This window comes from Pinus tabuliformis, chromosome 3_1 (genome assembly GCF_031772625.1).
Source record: "Pinus tabuliformis cultivar Carrire ecotype Pingquan chromosome 3_1, CPIR1, whole genome shotgun sequence".
In the NCBI taxonomy this organism is placed as follows: Eukaryota; Viridiplantae; Streptophyta; class Pinopsida; order Pinales; family Pinaceae; genus Pinus; species Pinus tabuliformis.
Window position 1 is genome coordinate 470,197,244 of NC_142301.1, and position 17,284 is coordinate 470,214,527.

General features: G+C 39.6%; 1 protein-coding gene across 1 annotated transcript in view; it reads right to left on the bottom strand.

Annotated features, from left to right (window-relative positions):
* LOC149187816 (purple acid phosphatase 2-like) overlaps positions 1-17,284 on the bottom strand; it is a 276,689-nt gene that overhangs the window by 190,297 nt on the left and 69,108 nt on the right. The window contains exon 4 of the mRNA XM_089412888.1: positions 7,888-8,111. Within this exon, the coding sequence (XP_089269014.1) occupies positions 7,888-8,111 (224 nt within the window). The remainder of the gene's footprint in view (positions 1-7,887; positions 8,112-17,284) is intronic.

A 17,284-nucleotide genomic window follows, 5' to 3' on the forward strand; every position in this document is an offset into this window, starting at 1 on the left:
GTCTCTTGATCTGACATTGGAAGAACAAGAAGTGTTGGATTATGTGAAGGGTAAAATCCCTGAGCCTCCATCAAATGCACCAACTACTACAAAGAACAAGTACACCAAGGCTGAAGTCAAAGTGAAGAATATTATCAGAGATTCCATTGACAAGCGTCTGGTGGCCTACATCTCCGATTTGAACACCTCCAAGGAGATCTACGACAAATTGGTAAGCATGTTCAAGGTTAGTGATGCAAATCAAATTTTATTTCTCAAAAATAAGCTAAAGGATATTAAGAAGGGCAAAGACGAGGATATTCAATCCTACTTCTTAAGGATCACTGAGATCAAGAATGATCTTCTATCGATTGGAGAAATCATATCTGACAGGGAACTTACTATCACTACTCTTGGAGGGCTCCCACTCGAGTGGTATATATTTAGAACCACTATTCTCAATAATGATCGAATTCTGGGATTTGAAGAATGATGTCAAGATGCATTCAGGAAGAAACAAGAATGGTGGAGCAAGAAATGCCTTCTAATAGAGGCAACCCCGCTGCTTTCTCCACTCATGCCAAAAGGAGAAATAATGCAGAGTCTAAAGGTCACTTCAATGGAAAGCCCAGATCTAAGGGTGGAGGGAAGGGCAGATGCTTTGCTTGCAATAAGTTTGGCCACTATGCAAGGGAGTGTCCAAATAGAAGGGACATATCACATGATGATGATCACAATCACTCCAGGGGAAACTTCAACAATAATGATCGAAGGAATGAAAGGTATAATGGCAAAGGAAAAAGGAATGGAGGACATCAAGGAAATGGTTGATCCTCCAAGAAAGCAAGGAACTCCAAGTATGAAGAATCAAATGTTGTTAACAATAAAAAAATGACTATTATCTTATATCAACCCTCTCCACTACCTCTCATCCAGACACTTTGGGGAATTGGCTTATTAATAATGGTGGTTCACAGCACTTCACCAGATTCAAGGAATATCTCTCTAATCTAATAGAGAAGGAAACAAACTTGGAGATTATTCTTGGAGACGATGCCACCTATACTGTAAAGGGTATAGGGAATTTTACCCTTCAATTGAATCAGGATAACACGATTCATTTACAAGAAGTTCTATATGTACCTGATCTCAAGAAGAACCCAGTGTCCATTTCGGCAATGGAAGACAAAGGTTACAAGGTGGAATTCATCGATGGAATGGTACGTGTTTGCAAAAGGAATTTTATATATGCTTTTACTCTTGGGTTCAGGGTTGGCACTTTGTATCAAGTTGCAGGAAGTTCATTGGGGACCATGTCTTGTGACACATCTCTACAATCCGAGCAATGTCATCGAAGGTTTGCCCATATTCATTACAAGGCCCTACTCAATATGAGACAGATGGTGACAGGGATGTCCAAGTTCAAAGAAAAGCATAAAGGTATATATCCGAGATGTACCGAGGGAAATCTTACAAGGGGACCATTCCCCTCAAGTAATAGCAAGACCACAGATGTGGAACAACCCGAGGGGTTTGAGGTTCATAACCAAGAATCTCATATATGCAGGTTGAAGAAATCTCTCTATGGTTTGAAGAAATCACCCCGAGATTGGTATAAGAGGATCGATAGCTATCTGATGAAGCTGGGATTCACTAGGAGTGAAGCTGATCCGAACCTTTACTTTAACGTTGAAGATGATAGACCTCTCATACGTGTGCTTTATATGGATGACCTCTTTCTGACAGGTGCAAACCCTCTCATTAACAAATGTAAGAGGGAGTTGGATTCCGAATTTGAGATGAAGGACCTAGGACTGATGCGCTACTTCTTAGGGTTGGAGGTCTGGCAAAAGCCAAGAGAAATTTTCCTATCTCAAGGAAAATATGTTGTGAAGATATTGGACAAATTTGAGATGGTGGACTGCAAGCCTCTGACTACCCCGATGGAAATTAACTTCAAGAAGTTATGTGGTAGTGCTACCGGACCCGTACTGGGAAATGCCTTTGAGTATCGTCAACTCATAGGAGCACTGATGTTCTTGGTGAACTCCCTTCCGGATATATGTTTTGCAGTTAATACGTTGAGCCAATATGTGGTTGAGCCTCATCACACACATTGGATTGGTGCCAAGAATCTTCTGAGATATCTTCAGGGCACAATCACTCATGGACTGAGATACACTGCCAGAGATGTAAGGTTGCATAGTTATTCTGATGTTGATTGGGCTGGCAGTGTGGTGGATCGAAAGAGCACTTCTAGGTGTTGTTTCTCTTTGGGTTCTGCTTCGATGAGCAGGAAGCAGAATCTGGTTGCTTTGAGCACCGCTAAGGCCAAATACATAGCTGCAAGTATGGCCTCCTGTGAAGCTATCTAGTTGAGGAAGCTCTTCAATAAGTTGATTGGACATGTGTTGGATACTACCATGATCCTTTGTGACAACCAGAGTGGGATTGGATTATCATAGAATCCCGTATTTCATGATCGCTCCAAGTACATACACATCAGGTACCACTTTATCCGGGATATGTTACAACGAGGAGAAATAAGGCCCCATCACATTGGGACTGATGTGCAAGTCGCCGATATTCTGACGAAGCCCCTGGGAAAGGTCAAATTCTTGACTTTCTGAGAACAATGAGGAGTCGTGGAGAGACCCTCTCCGGAAGGTCCCATTTTATATGGATATTGAGCTATAGGAGCTCCGAGGGGCTTGGGGTACTTCTTGGAGCGATGAGCAACCATAGGGTGAGTGATTCAACCTTCCCCTAGTGGTTACCTATGTAGGCAGGATGAGTGGTTCATCCTTCTCCTGCGAGACAATCATAGGGTGAGTGGTTCAGCCTTCCCCTAGTGATTTGTTGTGTACAGGGTGAGTGGTTCATCCTTCCCCTGGGATACCCCATGGCGACATGTAGGCAAGATGAGTGGTTCATCCTTCTCCTACTGAGACATCCTACCCATGCAGTCTGGGAATCATGGGAAGTACCTTGGCCAATGAGTAGGGAAATGAGGATAGGGACCATAGTACTACTGATGGACGCATCGTGTACTGTCGTACTCTCTATGCTAGGATGACCTATATTGATCCAAGATAAATTGGAACTGACTTCGGGTCAGTAACAGTGGTATGAGACACTCTCTCTATTTGGAACTAATTTAGGATAAGTAAGAGTGGTATGAAACAATCTCTTTAATCTGGGACTGACTACGGGTTAGTAGAGAATGGTATGATACATTCTCGATCACTTCTTCTTCTTCATAGTTCAGTAGAGCAAAGAAAAGCAGTGCATTGATGGCAGAGATAATACAGACTGGTAGATGACTTAACAGATGGAGTTCTCCCTAGTTGAGAGGGAGTGTTAAAATTGGCAACTAGGGCCAAACTCCATGTGGGTCATCTTATTTATGGCAGCTAATATTATTCTTGGATTTCTCTCTCCGAGAGGTATAGGATTGATCTAAAGATCATCCGATTCCAACATATATTTATGGAAATATGAATTTATTTGTATTATTTGACAATTTGTCAAGGTCGGCCAGCAAGCAAATTAACCCCAGCTCAACCTCAACATTGCATTTAAATAGAGGAGAACTCAAGTCATTTGTAACACACATCTCTCATGATCTCTCTCCACTCGTTTGGGTTTGGTGGCAAGAGAGAACAAGAAGAAGATCTAGCCGCAGTCTCAAGAAAGCCCTAGCCAGTATAGAGAGACCTATCCGCAGCAAAAGCAAGCCCTAGCCGCAGTCAAAGGGAAGGCTCCAATACGCTGTCAAGAGGAGCTCTAACCCGCAGTTAAGGGAGGCCCTAATTCCGCAGCAAGGAGACCCTAATACACAGCAAAAGAAGAGCCCTAGCCACAGAAAAAGAGAGGCCTAATCCGCTGTCATAAGGAGGCCCTTAACCGCAATCAAGAAGAGCCCAGCCACAGCAAGAAAAGGTCATAACAGATCTGTTTAGATTGGTTGTCTTAGGGTAAGACTGGAAGCCGAGTTTGCTGGGTAGTAGGCCGAGTTTAGGAGAAGGCAAGACATTGCTGTTTAGGTGACTGTTTGGGCCTGTTGTAGGAGACCGCAGTCACAGCTAGCTGCTTTGCTAGGTTGCAAGCAGCTAAGGTTGTTCCAAGGCAGTGTTGAGATGTACAATGCTTGCAAGAGGCAGCATGGCATAAGGGAAGACTCTCCTAGGTGGACCACAGCTCTAGGAGGGCTTAGTTTGCTGACAGCGTAGAGGGTTAAGGGCTGCATATTGTGCCCTAACCAAATTTGCAGGAGCAGCAAGCAAACAGTGGAGGACAGCAGCATTTTGTGGAGGAGTGTTGGGTCAATGTGTTGACCGGATTGAATCGTGATTGCAGCAGCCTGTTGCTGCCATGTGGAGGATCTTCCAAGCAGCAGAAAGGATGCATTGAGCTTACTGTTGAAGGCCAATGTTGGCTGGGTTTGACCAAGCCACTTAGTGGAAGATTTCTATCCTGTTTGACCAGCATTGACTTCTCTGGTCAAGGCCTTATCTGCTGCTGTCATTAAATATCAGTTTTGTATATTTGTACTATCTCTCTCTGCTGAACTATTGAAGAATATAAGAAGATTTGATCAAGGGTTTCCCCACATTGGGGTTTGTCCTTAGCTGGTGCCACATCTTGTGTCCTCTTGTCTTGGCTTGTCTTCTATTGTTTATGTTTATGTTCTATCTGCATTTTACTTTCACGTTGATGTGATTGCTGATCTGGAAAATGATATTGGGCTAATAAGAAAAATTGAAGTAAATCGCTCTTAAGGATAGAACATACGAGAAATTAACAAATATCTTTTTGCATATGATAATGTGACAAAGGAGAAGGGTTTGCAGTGTTTTAGTCAAGGGCTAGTCAAACTCTAATAAGCAAGGTCCCTGAGCCTCTAAACCATAAAATGATATGGGTCAAATGAGGGTGTCCATAAGAGAGATCTTGGATGGAATTTCCTAAAGACGGTGATGGAAGCATTGTTTCTCAAGAAGGGCAAGGGATCAATAACCCTTGTTGACCTAGGATTGAAGAGCATGCCTAAGACTAAAACGAGACCCCAAGAATTGCACCTCCAAGTAAATATCAATTTTGGTAATCTTGAACTCCTCTTATTTGAAAAAGAATTGATAACTCCAAGAACCTTATTTGATCTATTGAAGATCATGACCTTGGTTTTACCCAAGTTGATTGTCAACTATCAAAAGGTAAACAAACAGGAACAAAGCATCTAGTTGTCTCTACAAAAGCCCTTTGGAGATATGACCAAGAGGATCACATTATTGGCGAAAAGAAAAATAGATATCAAGATCTCATGAAAAAGGCACCCATCTCCATTGTGGATATGCTCATATAGGAAGGACTCTAACTCATCAATGTAGATCCCGAACAAGGTGAGGGGTAAAGGAAACCCCTATTTGACCCTACTCATATTTTTCATAAAGTTAAACCATGTAAGAGGTACATAGAGGGGAAAGGATTGACTAGTATAGGTGCATGATGGTTGTCAGTAAGGTCTAAAAGATGCTAATGGATATAAACCTCTAGAATGGGGCCTCCTACGGGACAGAATCAAAATGTTCCTAGAAGTATAGAAAACAATAATAGAATTTTGAAGAGCAACTTCTCACCTCCTCTTTGATGGATCAAAGTGTGAGTATGGTTAATGGTCTAATGTGGTTTATCAATAACTTTATTGGAGACATATACAAACGAGAGGATAAATCTATCCTCTCGTTTGTATATGTCTCCAATCAAGCTCTTGATAAAGCTTCAAATTAAGAATAGTAACATAGATATTCTAGAATGTGTAACCAAACATGATAGTTCTATAGTTGTTTGGATCTACATTGGAAGTCGATATGTGGATCGGCTAAATAATGTGTTGCGACCAAGTCTACGAGAACTTGTGTAAACAACATTGTTTAAGATGTCAATTAAGTGATCATCCAATGCATTAAGATTGTGCTTAAAGAACTCAACTTGTAACCCCTCCTCATTTATTACTTTACCAATCCCTATTACTTTAACCGCATCTTGAATATCTCGGATGAGAATAAATAGCAAACAATGAGGAAGAGGTGACTTGGATTAGGGGTTTTCCAAGGACATCTAGAGAATGAAGGTGTGGGAGAACACATAATTAGTGTCCATGTTAGGTGAAAGAGGGGAAGTAATGGGGAAAGATTGTATGCCATAATTTTTTAGGACAATGGTTGAGAAAAGTGCTCAAATCAAATATGTTTTGTGAGATAAAGAGGCATTTCTAATGGAAAGTGTGGGTGAAATCAAGCCGAAATTGGCTATGGAGTGTATTGCAATCCTCATCATCCCATCAATTCATATGGTATGAGATGGATCTTAGGGAACGGGAGATGGACTGAGTGGAGTGGGGGCGTGATTTAAGTGTTTCATCCTAAATGGTGGAAGAAAGGATATCATTTTTGGCAGTAAAACTCTAGGGATAAAAACTAGGACTCAAAGTAGAGCATCTAGGAGAGGTGGGGTGAGGTGTTAGGATCCCCCTCATTAAATAGGATAGTTCAAGGTGGGCCTAGAGAAGGTGGTGTAAGGGGAGGAGGGAAGGTTTTTTCCCACAAGGAGAAGGAAATAAGAACATGGTCATATAAGGGGGTGTGGATTACCAAGAAATTGCTAATAGCTTCCCCCCACCATGGGGGAAGCATGTGAAGTTGTGGGAATCTGGGAAGTAGGAGAGGCCATTCAGGATCAACATCTCATAGATTTTCCAAGCAACAAAAGGTGCATCTCATCAGATATAATAAGCCCAAAAGCATCATCCGACAACCAATGAAGTCCCACTAACTCTAGCTCTAGCTCTTGAATTAAAACACATCCTTTCAATAGTCATGGAGAAGAATCTAGTGAGCTCTACTGTGAGCATTAAATTCATCTAGAAGATTACCTCCTCAACCACTAAATATTGAATGACGTCATCATACAAGTCTAGGTTGGTATCCCAACTGAACCATTATGAATAGAAAACTAAGATGACATTCGATAAAAGTAGAAAACTACAATATAGATGTCTCTAGCAAAGGGGCTAAGCAACTAATCCAAAACCATATAAACCTGGAAAACTCATTTGAAGTGGCCACATAAACCATAACATGAAGGGTCTTTGGTGAGACAAATTATCCCACTTGAACCTCTGACACCACCTAACCATCTGGTCTCTTTCCTTGAAACGGAAAAACGATGGAAACCTGCTATACCTAGGAGTCATCAAACAAGGCTCACATGTGTCTCAGTAGCAAAATGATATCCCGCAAATGATAGCATCATAAATCATGCCCGACGATGACCAAAATACTCCATTGTCATTCCAACAACTGATTGAAATACATAGTTGGAAATCCATGGCACTGATGCATCAGCATAATAAAGGACCAATCAACCCTATTATATGCCTTGTCAAAGTCAATTTTAAGAAACAAGGAGTCTTGGCCAGTCTCCCCAGCCATTTCATAGGATCCAATTCAAAGATCACTGTGTCAAGGATTAACCTACTATGCAAATCGAAACCTGATATGGTTCTTCACAACATCAAGTAGGAAAAGAGGCCTATGGTTTGCCTAAACAGAATTTATTATGTGGAGATTAATAAACCTCCTCTGCTTGTCCTTTGTAACAAATTTTCATAAAAAGAGAAATTGTCAATGAAACTGATATTTGAAAGGAAATCCAAAGAATTAGGAAACAGAAGATGAATCCAAAATGCTTCAGCTTCTAGATGGTACATGCAAGAAAAGCAAGGCATCAATTCCTTGGAAATATTGATGGTTTACGATGCCAATCCCATTTAAAAGTACCAAAAAACTAACCTAGATACAAAGCTAAGCCACAAAAACAATGCCAAGTTAAGAAATATGTACTTACAATTTCAGGAACAAAATCAATCTCGTGGTTTCCTACAGTCCATATCCAAGGTTGATAAGCTGTGCTTTTCTCAGTAAATCTTCCCCACGTATCCCACCTCCTATTGTCATGAAAGGGGTAGTTGTCTGCATAAGAAAGGTCTCCTACATACAGAACAGCCTGTCCTTTCGATTTCAAATAATGTTGAAAGGTATTATTTGAGTCAAAGGTCTGACCAAGATCCCCTGCAAAAGAAATATTGTTCGTTATTTTAAAGCTTGCAAACCAGAAAGAAAATCAGAAAAAATTAAATAAGAAATTAAAATAGTACATTTTCTGGGGGGTAAAAAACTCATTGGAAGAAACATATTAGTTCTATTATTACTGAACTTGCTTTCTATTTCATAGATGGACATTTCTATTTAGAAGACTACAAAGAGGTAATCTTTGATCTGAATTCTTCCAGGCCTTATTCACAATAAACTCTTCAGAATTTCAAATACTTCAAGACCTGAGAGATGCCATAACTGAGCAAGTCCCAATTTTATAGGAGCAAAACAAGAATTTGCGTTAGGAAAGTTCCAAGACTGCAAAAGAAAAGGACAAGACATTACTGGTAGTTGTGATATTTTAAATGCAGTAGATTAGAAGGAACAACTGTGGATCCAAATTTCATAAAAAGTGGCAAAAAAGGAATAATACAATCCTTTTTCTTTTTCCATTTTTTAGGCTGTAGATGTTAGTTTTATTTGATAGACAGATTCAATGTGAATGGCAGCAGAAATTCATAGCCAACTGAATCGAGACAAATTCTGAGGAAAAACATATATTGATCCATGATCAAGGTATTATTGATCTAGTTGAAACTTGAAAGTATGAAACCAAAATATGCCATGTGGGAAGCCGCAGCAATTATACAACAATTTCCTCACCTTCAACCTTGAGGACAACACTGCTTTCAAAGAGAAAGGGCATGTTAGGGTCCTATCCTCTTACATGCTTTATTAATGTATGAGGCCATTAAATATTTAGTTAATATTCATTCATTGTAAAAAGGGTCATTTTTATTAACAAGGCCCAAATTAGTTGATTGGTTCTCATTATAAGGGGCTCATAGGTAGTTAAGATTCTCTATGAATAGTTATATATAAAGGAGAATGTTATGTAATGTTTTGTCAAGAATTGTTATTGCATCTGAGTATTTCTCAATGTGGAAAAAGTCGAAGTCGGGATTAATTCGGCAAGGGTCCAAAAGTTGAAAAACTCGTCAAAGTCGGGAGTTTTTTGAATAAGTCGGCAAAATTAAAAAAACACAAACTTATTCATTTTTATTTTATTTTTTTTAACATCTAGAGTATCCACAACATCAAATAAATGCATTTCCACATAAACATGTAAAGAAAGCTAATATATAATATGTATATGAAGTCTAATGCTACATCACATATCAAAATAGTGAATCAACTCCTGAATTTTGGGTCCTGTCTGAGTCTCAACTCTCAAGAGTCAAAATATCAACAAAATATATAATAAATGTATATCATGAGTCATCTAAAAGTCATCAAGTAATCAGTCACTGAGATCCTCTTCCCCTTCTAATTTTTGTTTTCGCTAATTGTATTAAGAAATAAGTCATGCATTTATTCAATAGATTGTAATCTGCTTGGGTAATAAGGTGTCAAGTGGTAGGTCCAATGAAAATTAACAGTGAGTATCATAGTAGATGTGAAAATCAACGCTTGGTGACTCCAAGCTGCTTATTTTCTAAGAAAACAGTAGATGTCAAATTACTAACCTAGCCTTGGCATCTATTATTCAAAAACTCTTGGAGGTAAAATCCACTTCTGATACATAACCTTTGCCCACATTTACAAGGAGTTCACCACTAAAGAAGATTCCCTTTCAAAACGTGCTCTCATTGCAGGAAGGATCTTTGTTGTCACAAGATTTCACAGGTACTTTGTTCCTGTCTGAAAAATGGGTTCTTTTTTGGGGCACTGGTTTTGTTTTTTTTGGACAGGTTGTTGCTATTTGATCTTCATGACTTCCTCTTTGTTGTTTCTTCTGGAAGCATTCAACAACTGTAACAATGTTTTTGATGGTGTGGGGTTCTTTCTACGGAAGACTGTTGTATGCCTGTCCTTTTGGTACTTTTGTAATCTTTTGAAGGGGCAGTGGTTGTTAGAGTCTGGATCACTAAAAGCTTGGAGGCTTAGCCAATGTATACTTTGCTTTCTAACTAGAAATATGAAGTATAAAGATTTGTTTTTCCTTGGAAAACAAAAACATATCTTAACCTCAAAACTAACAGATTACAAATGAGACTGCTATGCTCGCAAGAAGTATGACAAACAATACAATGCAATAACTTGAAAATGCATGGATGGAAGCTTCAATTTACAGTTTTTTCACCTTTGTGGCCTCTTTATCCGCGGTCTGGGAAGGGAGGCAGACTTTTTGGGTCAACTCCTGATTAAATCGGGAATATAAGGAAAAAATCGGGATTTTTTCCTTTGTGAAAAAGTCGCCAAAAAGTCGGGGGATTAAATCGTTTAGTTCAAAAAATCGCGTTTTTAGGATTAAATCGAGATTTTTTCCAGACTTTTTCCACACTGGTATTTCACTTGGAGATTCCACATTGAAGAGGAAAGTAAACATAGCTATCTATTTTTCATTATCAAAGAGATCTCTCTTAGGGTTTATCTCTCATTTCTCTTGTGTTCTAAGTTTTGCACTACATTTTATGTGAACTATAAAGTTCTAGATTTAAATACACTACAAATTAAGACTCTCCTAGGAGGAAACAAAATTCAATAAAATGCATGTGCACATGTGAAAATTAATACATTGCGGAAACAACAAGCACATTCACACACGAAACAGGATACATGATTCTTATAACAAGTAACAAACATAAATTTTGCATATTCATATACAACATAAGGCACTTATCTTTTACTAATGAAGGCTGAAGAGATTGGTTATGTAAGACGAATTTTCCACTCAACCACAGGTATCTACTATAGATACCACCCCCAAACCATGCTATGAGGCCACCAAGGAAAAAGAAAACAATTACAGGCTTCTCTCCCTCTCACTCTAACCCATTTACTCTCATGTTCAGCCAATCTACTCACCATAGAGCATTACAAGCATCTCATCCAGCTATCAACAACCAAGGAACTCTCTTCCACCACCCCACACAACACAAGGAAGACCTACCCTTTCTCTACTTAATAGTCTCTCAGAGTACCCTTCCCTTACAATGAACTTCATTGTGAGTAGAAAGAGCCCAATCTGCTGTATGCTTTCAAGGAATAGATTACCAAAACAATTATTGGCTCTCAAGCATGCAAAGAGAAAAAAAATATAGTGGGTGAACTTTTCCTCACTTGCCTAGCCTCTATGCTCACCTAAAACCATCCCTCTTTCATCTAAAGTCTGCAATTTTCTTTGAATTGTGTTGATTACCATCAATTTCCATATTCCTGATGGATAACCAAACAACTCAGCATGGATAGCATGCACAACATGAAAAGTATGATGTATGGAAAGTATGGATGTGGGAGAGTGCTAGAATGAATTACCTAGTCATTTGAAGGAATGACTTGTAAAAACATATGGAATTATGGTGGTGCTCAACCCCATGCTTCCATAACTGTGAGAGAGGCCTTTTCCACCAACCTTTCACATGCATTCAATGATTGATTTTAGTAGGTCAAAGAAGGTGGATGGTTTAATTTAAGGCACATAGTGGAAAAAGAGATGAGTTCTAAGGCTGACACTTGGGAAAGGAGGGTTTACTTTCCTATAGGCCCCCCTTTCCTCTTCCTCTCTAGTGGAATCAAAGCTCCTCTTATCCTTTACATAGCCATCTTGAACCATTTTATTATATTCTAACATTAATATTTACATAGTTTAATTACACCATGACAAGCCTAGCATATGGTCCATGTTACCGCTCAAACTAGCAAGGGTCCTAGGGGGAATCCTACAAAGCAACTACTAGGTCGAGGGCAACAATGAGCAATAGCCCAGTATCACCTTAGCTAAGGCAACCTGTTCTTTACGGACTTTCACCGATGGGTGGAGTCCCGGTATGAGAGGAATCACAAGAATATGTAGTCAATGATAAGATAAGGGAGTGATTCCTAAGGCCTATTCCCAAGAGAGGCTCAATTAGATAGGTTGTTTGCTTCAAAGGCAAGGTGATAGGCTCTCTAGGAAGGGCTAAGAGGATTCTTGAGGCTAGGGTCTGGGAATATATTTTGTCAAGAGGGTCCATAAACCGGAGAATCCTAATGGATAATTGGCCTTTATGTGATCTTTGTGAAATTAGAGTTGTAAAGTTGCGGGACCACAAAAGACCAAGTGGACCCAGAATTAGGTCAAGAGTATGGAGTTGATCAACCAAGGAGGGGCTTGACCTAATAATGGAAGAGGAGAATTAAAGGGAAAATTTTCTTTGACGATTGAATATAATGATCCAAATGAGGACACTAGCCAAGGGAAACCTAGGGCAAGAAATGGTCCTAGATCTAGGGCTTGTTATATCTCGGGATCCCACCGTCGGAATGGCTTCTAAAGAAAACCCTAGCATAGTTATGGACCAAAAATCGAGGTGTTTTGATGGCTACAATGGGATTTATGCGATGCCCTAGGTGACCTATTAAGGCTAGGCCTAGAAAGAGAAAGAGGAGGCAAGAAAAATAAGCTTTTAGGTGACCACTAGTGGATGGATTAGTGCCTTGACTTTGGGAGAGATGGAGTCAAGGTGAACTTATGGTTTGAAGAAACTATAAGAAGTCAAGGAGGCCTTTAGGCAACTTCGCATGGCAATTAGGGCATGAGAGCAGCTACCCAAGGACTTTGTACTTCAATGTGCAATGTTTGATGACTTATCAAGATTTATTCAAGAAAAATAATCTCTAGGAACATTCACCCATTCGCATGACACATGTAATGATGCAATGCTTCAAAAGATCAAAATTTCCACAATTTCGGATAGAATAGCAGTAAATTTCAGCCTAGAGAGCGAAAACCCCAACAACATTCATATGACAAAGTAAATAACAAGAATAAACATGAAAAATATTGCTTACATGTACAAATGAGTATATACAATCATCAAATTATGCCAATTTTGAAGCTCCAAGACCAAGAAGATAGAATCCAAACATCAAAATTCATCCATGAAACCCAAGTCATCCTCCAAAAGGGAATGCAAAATTCTCCAAGTAGCTACTAGTCACAAATCCAGGTGATGATGAGAGAAATGAATCACCTCTCATCTATTTATACCATCTCTAATGATTTCAATTTTCCTAACTGGCCTAATTAAGCCCCAAATAATAAAATAATGTGCAATAATAACATCTCTTGCTGACAAGCCCAGCAAGATAGCTCAATAACATAAAAATAAGCCTCTCAAGAGGAGAGAATGATCAATAAAATGATTTGTTGGGCCTTTGAGGAGGTCTAATGAAGTCCAAAGTGTGCCATGGTGAGAAAATGGACTCCAAACATAGTGGACAAGGGGTTGGCCCCTTGTTTTCCAAGTTGGTCACTGTGGTGCTCCAAAGTGGGTGTGGGGGCACAAAGGCATCCTCATGGGTCTCCAAGTGCATCGAAAATGTCTGTAAACCATCTGTAAGGGCTAAGATGATGACATAATCCCTCCCTTTGTCTCCTGCAGTGAGACACATCTTCATCTGGACCCCAGAACATCTGCCAAGTGTATGGTGCAAGTTTGAAGCCGGTTGGGCATGGTGAACCAAGTGCATCATCCTCATCAAAAAGGTGGGACACAAGCAATCAATAAGCAGTGATGGGGATCCATGAAGTAATCTTTGTTATGGTGGAGGCCCATGGCTCTCAACACTCACCCTACAAGTGCCCTTGTGGCCCTCTGGAGGGATAGGACCCTATATAGGGAGACCAAGCCCCAAATGGAAACCCACCAATGATCCTACATAAGATCCAATGCATCCCCTTGCCCTCCAATACAAAAAATCATTAGAATAATTAAGTAAAAGAGTTTACAAATCATGGAATCAATGGGGAACTTTATGGTGGCATGCCCTTCCATAGTAGCCTTTGGCATATACAAGTGTCTCGAAGCTTAATAAGAGGGTTAACCAAGGACCCTATTAGGTGGTTTCAGCCTTTAAAGGGGGTGACATTGTTATATTATGTAGCATTGGATGTGTTCTAGCCATGAAATTTGGTGTAGAGGCTAAAATACATGAGATCTCCAAAACCCAGAAATCGTTTTTGGAAATTCCACCTAGAAATGACTTAATTAGATTATTAACCTATTTTTTAATGTTTCCTAAGTCTAAACTTAGGAAAATTGGTTAATTAATTAAGTTAAGGTGAGAATTCTCTAGAAACTCACATGGATCAATCTAGAATGATCTGTGCCATGGATTAAGATTTAATCTTGGTCGTTGGAGTTCCAAGAGGAAGATATAAGAAGGGATCAATGTGGTGATGGAGAACACACTTCAACAGTTCGATTTCCTTGGCAGATCAATTTCCAAAGAGTAGCAACAATTGTCGAATAGGCAGAGATCGACGCAAAGATAGTGAGGGGCAGAGACAGTGATCCCGGAGGAACTTTTCCAGTTACAGAGAGGCAGTGGAAAGAGGCCTAGTTAGTCTGAGTGGGGCAGCATAGAGGAATACATAGTTGCTTCAGAAGAGCAACTCGATTTAGTTGGAGGAAAAATCATTTTCAGTTCCAGAGGCTAAGCAGAGGTTCCAGAGTGTCGGAGAAGCGATTTCCTCTGCAGAGACAAGCGAAACGATTTCATCAGAGGCAGGTCTAGGCCATACGTCTTAGGGCCTACGCAAGCACTGTGCAGAGGCTAGTGTAAGGGTTCCAGAAGGACGAGTTTCTGAAGCAAAGTTGTGTCAAGGTTGCTTGTGGAAGAAGGATAATTCCCTTAGATAGTTTTGGCTAGATTTTCTTGTTGTTTGGATTGCCAATTGGGCATCCATAGATTTTACTCAGATTTCACTGTTGCATAATAATAAAACCCTCATTGTTGCCCCTGTTTTCCCAAGTTGGGTTTTTCTGGGGACATTTGTCCAAAAATATCAGTTTTATTTTTATGTCTATGTGTGTGCTAGAATTTTCTCAGTTTCCAACCTTATTTTCTTTTGCAGTTCATTTGCAAAAATTGTAGTGGAGAATTATTCATTGTTTGTATGGGCAAATAAATTGTTAAATTAAATTAACAATTAGAAGAATAATTTCCAGTTGTTGCAATAGATGAAATTTTCATATACATGTCAATGGTAGTCCATCAAAAGGTTGGTGGCATGTGACATAATGATGAGATGGAGTAGGGATCAAGGGAAAAACTCCAAACCACATGTTAAAGAACAAGGGTAGCTATAATAATGGAATCCCACACTTGGGTGCATGAATGTAGGAGGGAGAAATAGTGGTACAAAAGTTGCCCCGACCTTTTTTTTCCACCCTTCTTCATATGCCTTTTTCCTTTTATTGATTTTTCTTCATATCTACTCGGGGCTCAAGGGAACAAGAGCATGTTGTGTGGTATATAGCAGTAGGTACCCCTTTTTAAGGTGGGGCATTTCATTGCCCACGAAGGGTTGGGACAATCATGAGTTCCTTAATGTGGAGGGGGCTCATCTAAGGCCCATAGGAACCAGGGCGATGGCCATAGATAAGGGGTAGAGCTTGTTGACCTCTACTGGTCAACTACCCATGCAGTACACCCTGTTTTTCTTGACAGAAAGAAGCAGCACCTGATCAGCATTTCCGTGCCATCCTGCCATCATCAGCAGCTTGATCTTTTTGATTATAAACCCAGACTGCATGTATTAATTGTAAATAATCCTAGCAGACATGAGTCATGTATGTATTTTGCCTAGGTGGACCTAACTTTCTGATGATAATCTACGTCCCGGAAGGTTTTTCGTCTCACCGATCCACGGATCGGCAGAGTTTTCCTTCAAACCTGACCCCAAAGCCGGGATTGATTTTGTCATTAGAACTTTAGGAGAATCCTAGTGTGTTGATCTGCTAGATTATCGTGGTGTCGCAGAGCTGGGTGATTTATGAGGGTCTGTATTAAGTGGGCTTGTCCCCTTGAGATGTAAATTGTAAAAGTCATGATGTAATGTGTCCTGAGGGTCGAGAAATGTTTTAAATCCCCTCATGAGTCCTAAGTCCTAGGTCCTAGGTGATGTTTCCGAAGGTTTAGTTCAGTGATCCATTTTAAAATGAATTAAAAAATTAAAAAATGAATAAAAATAATAAAATAATGAAAAATAATAAAAAATTAAAAAATCAAGCAAAAACCCTAACTAATAAAATAATAATATTTTAAGTGAATAAATCGACGGATGAGATCAAGAGATGTCTTGATCCTCATCAACGGTCGAGATCATTTCTACATGGATCACTCGAACTAGCCGTTAGGATCATTTCCTTTATATAGGGTCTTAGGGGGTCATTTCAAATCATCTGATCTGTGAGTCTGTACTGAAAGCTCTCTTGTAAACTGATTTCTGATTAATAAAAGAAGACTTTGGGTTTCAAACTGGCTGGTGTTACTCTCGGGAATTGCTGTGAGATGTTTGTTTTTTTTTTCTGCATATTTCAGTTTTCAGCAGTAAATAGTAGCTGGTTTTCAGAGTATTGTGAGTACAGGTATCTTGCTCATGTGCTAGGGTTTGAAGGTTGTAGGGTTTCTGGAATAATGGCAGGTATCTCCATTATTTCTTGAAATCTAGCAGCATTTCTTGCCCTCTTTGCTGATGTTTGCTTGAGGTGTGCAGGAAATTTTTAGATAAAGGGTATTTGTGGGCGTTTGGGGAAGTTCTAGGCTGAACCAGCCGACTCCCACTGGCTTTTCTGTGCAGAGCCCAGCTGATTGTTCCTTGGGTTAATCATTCAAAGTTTCTTTTCTGTTTTACATTGAGAGTTTTTCTTTCTGTTCACAGTGAAGTTCAAGATTACATGATATTTTAAATAATTTCTGTATTTATGGCTAAATCTGGCTGTTAAGGGGCCAAGTTTGTACATTAATCAGTTTTTCTGTTTTAGGGTTCCAAAATTTTGTTCAGGTTCATTTTGGGTTTTGCATGGCTTAGGCACTTCTGATCCGAGGCTGTTAAAAATATGCTAAAACTGTGATGGGCATCATTTCATACATCAGCTGGATGAAGGAGAACACATCTAGTCAGCAAACTAAAGCTACGAAAACTGTCAATAAAATTTTCCGACATCTGATATCAGATATCTCAAGCCCAGTGACAGAATGAAGATTTCTTATTCCTGAAGACAAAATCACACCAGCGGCTTCAACATTCATCCACGTTTATACCCACATCAAGCCAGGGAAAATGCGTTTTCACTTCCCAGCGTTTTTTGATTCTCTTG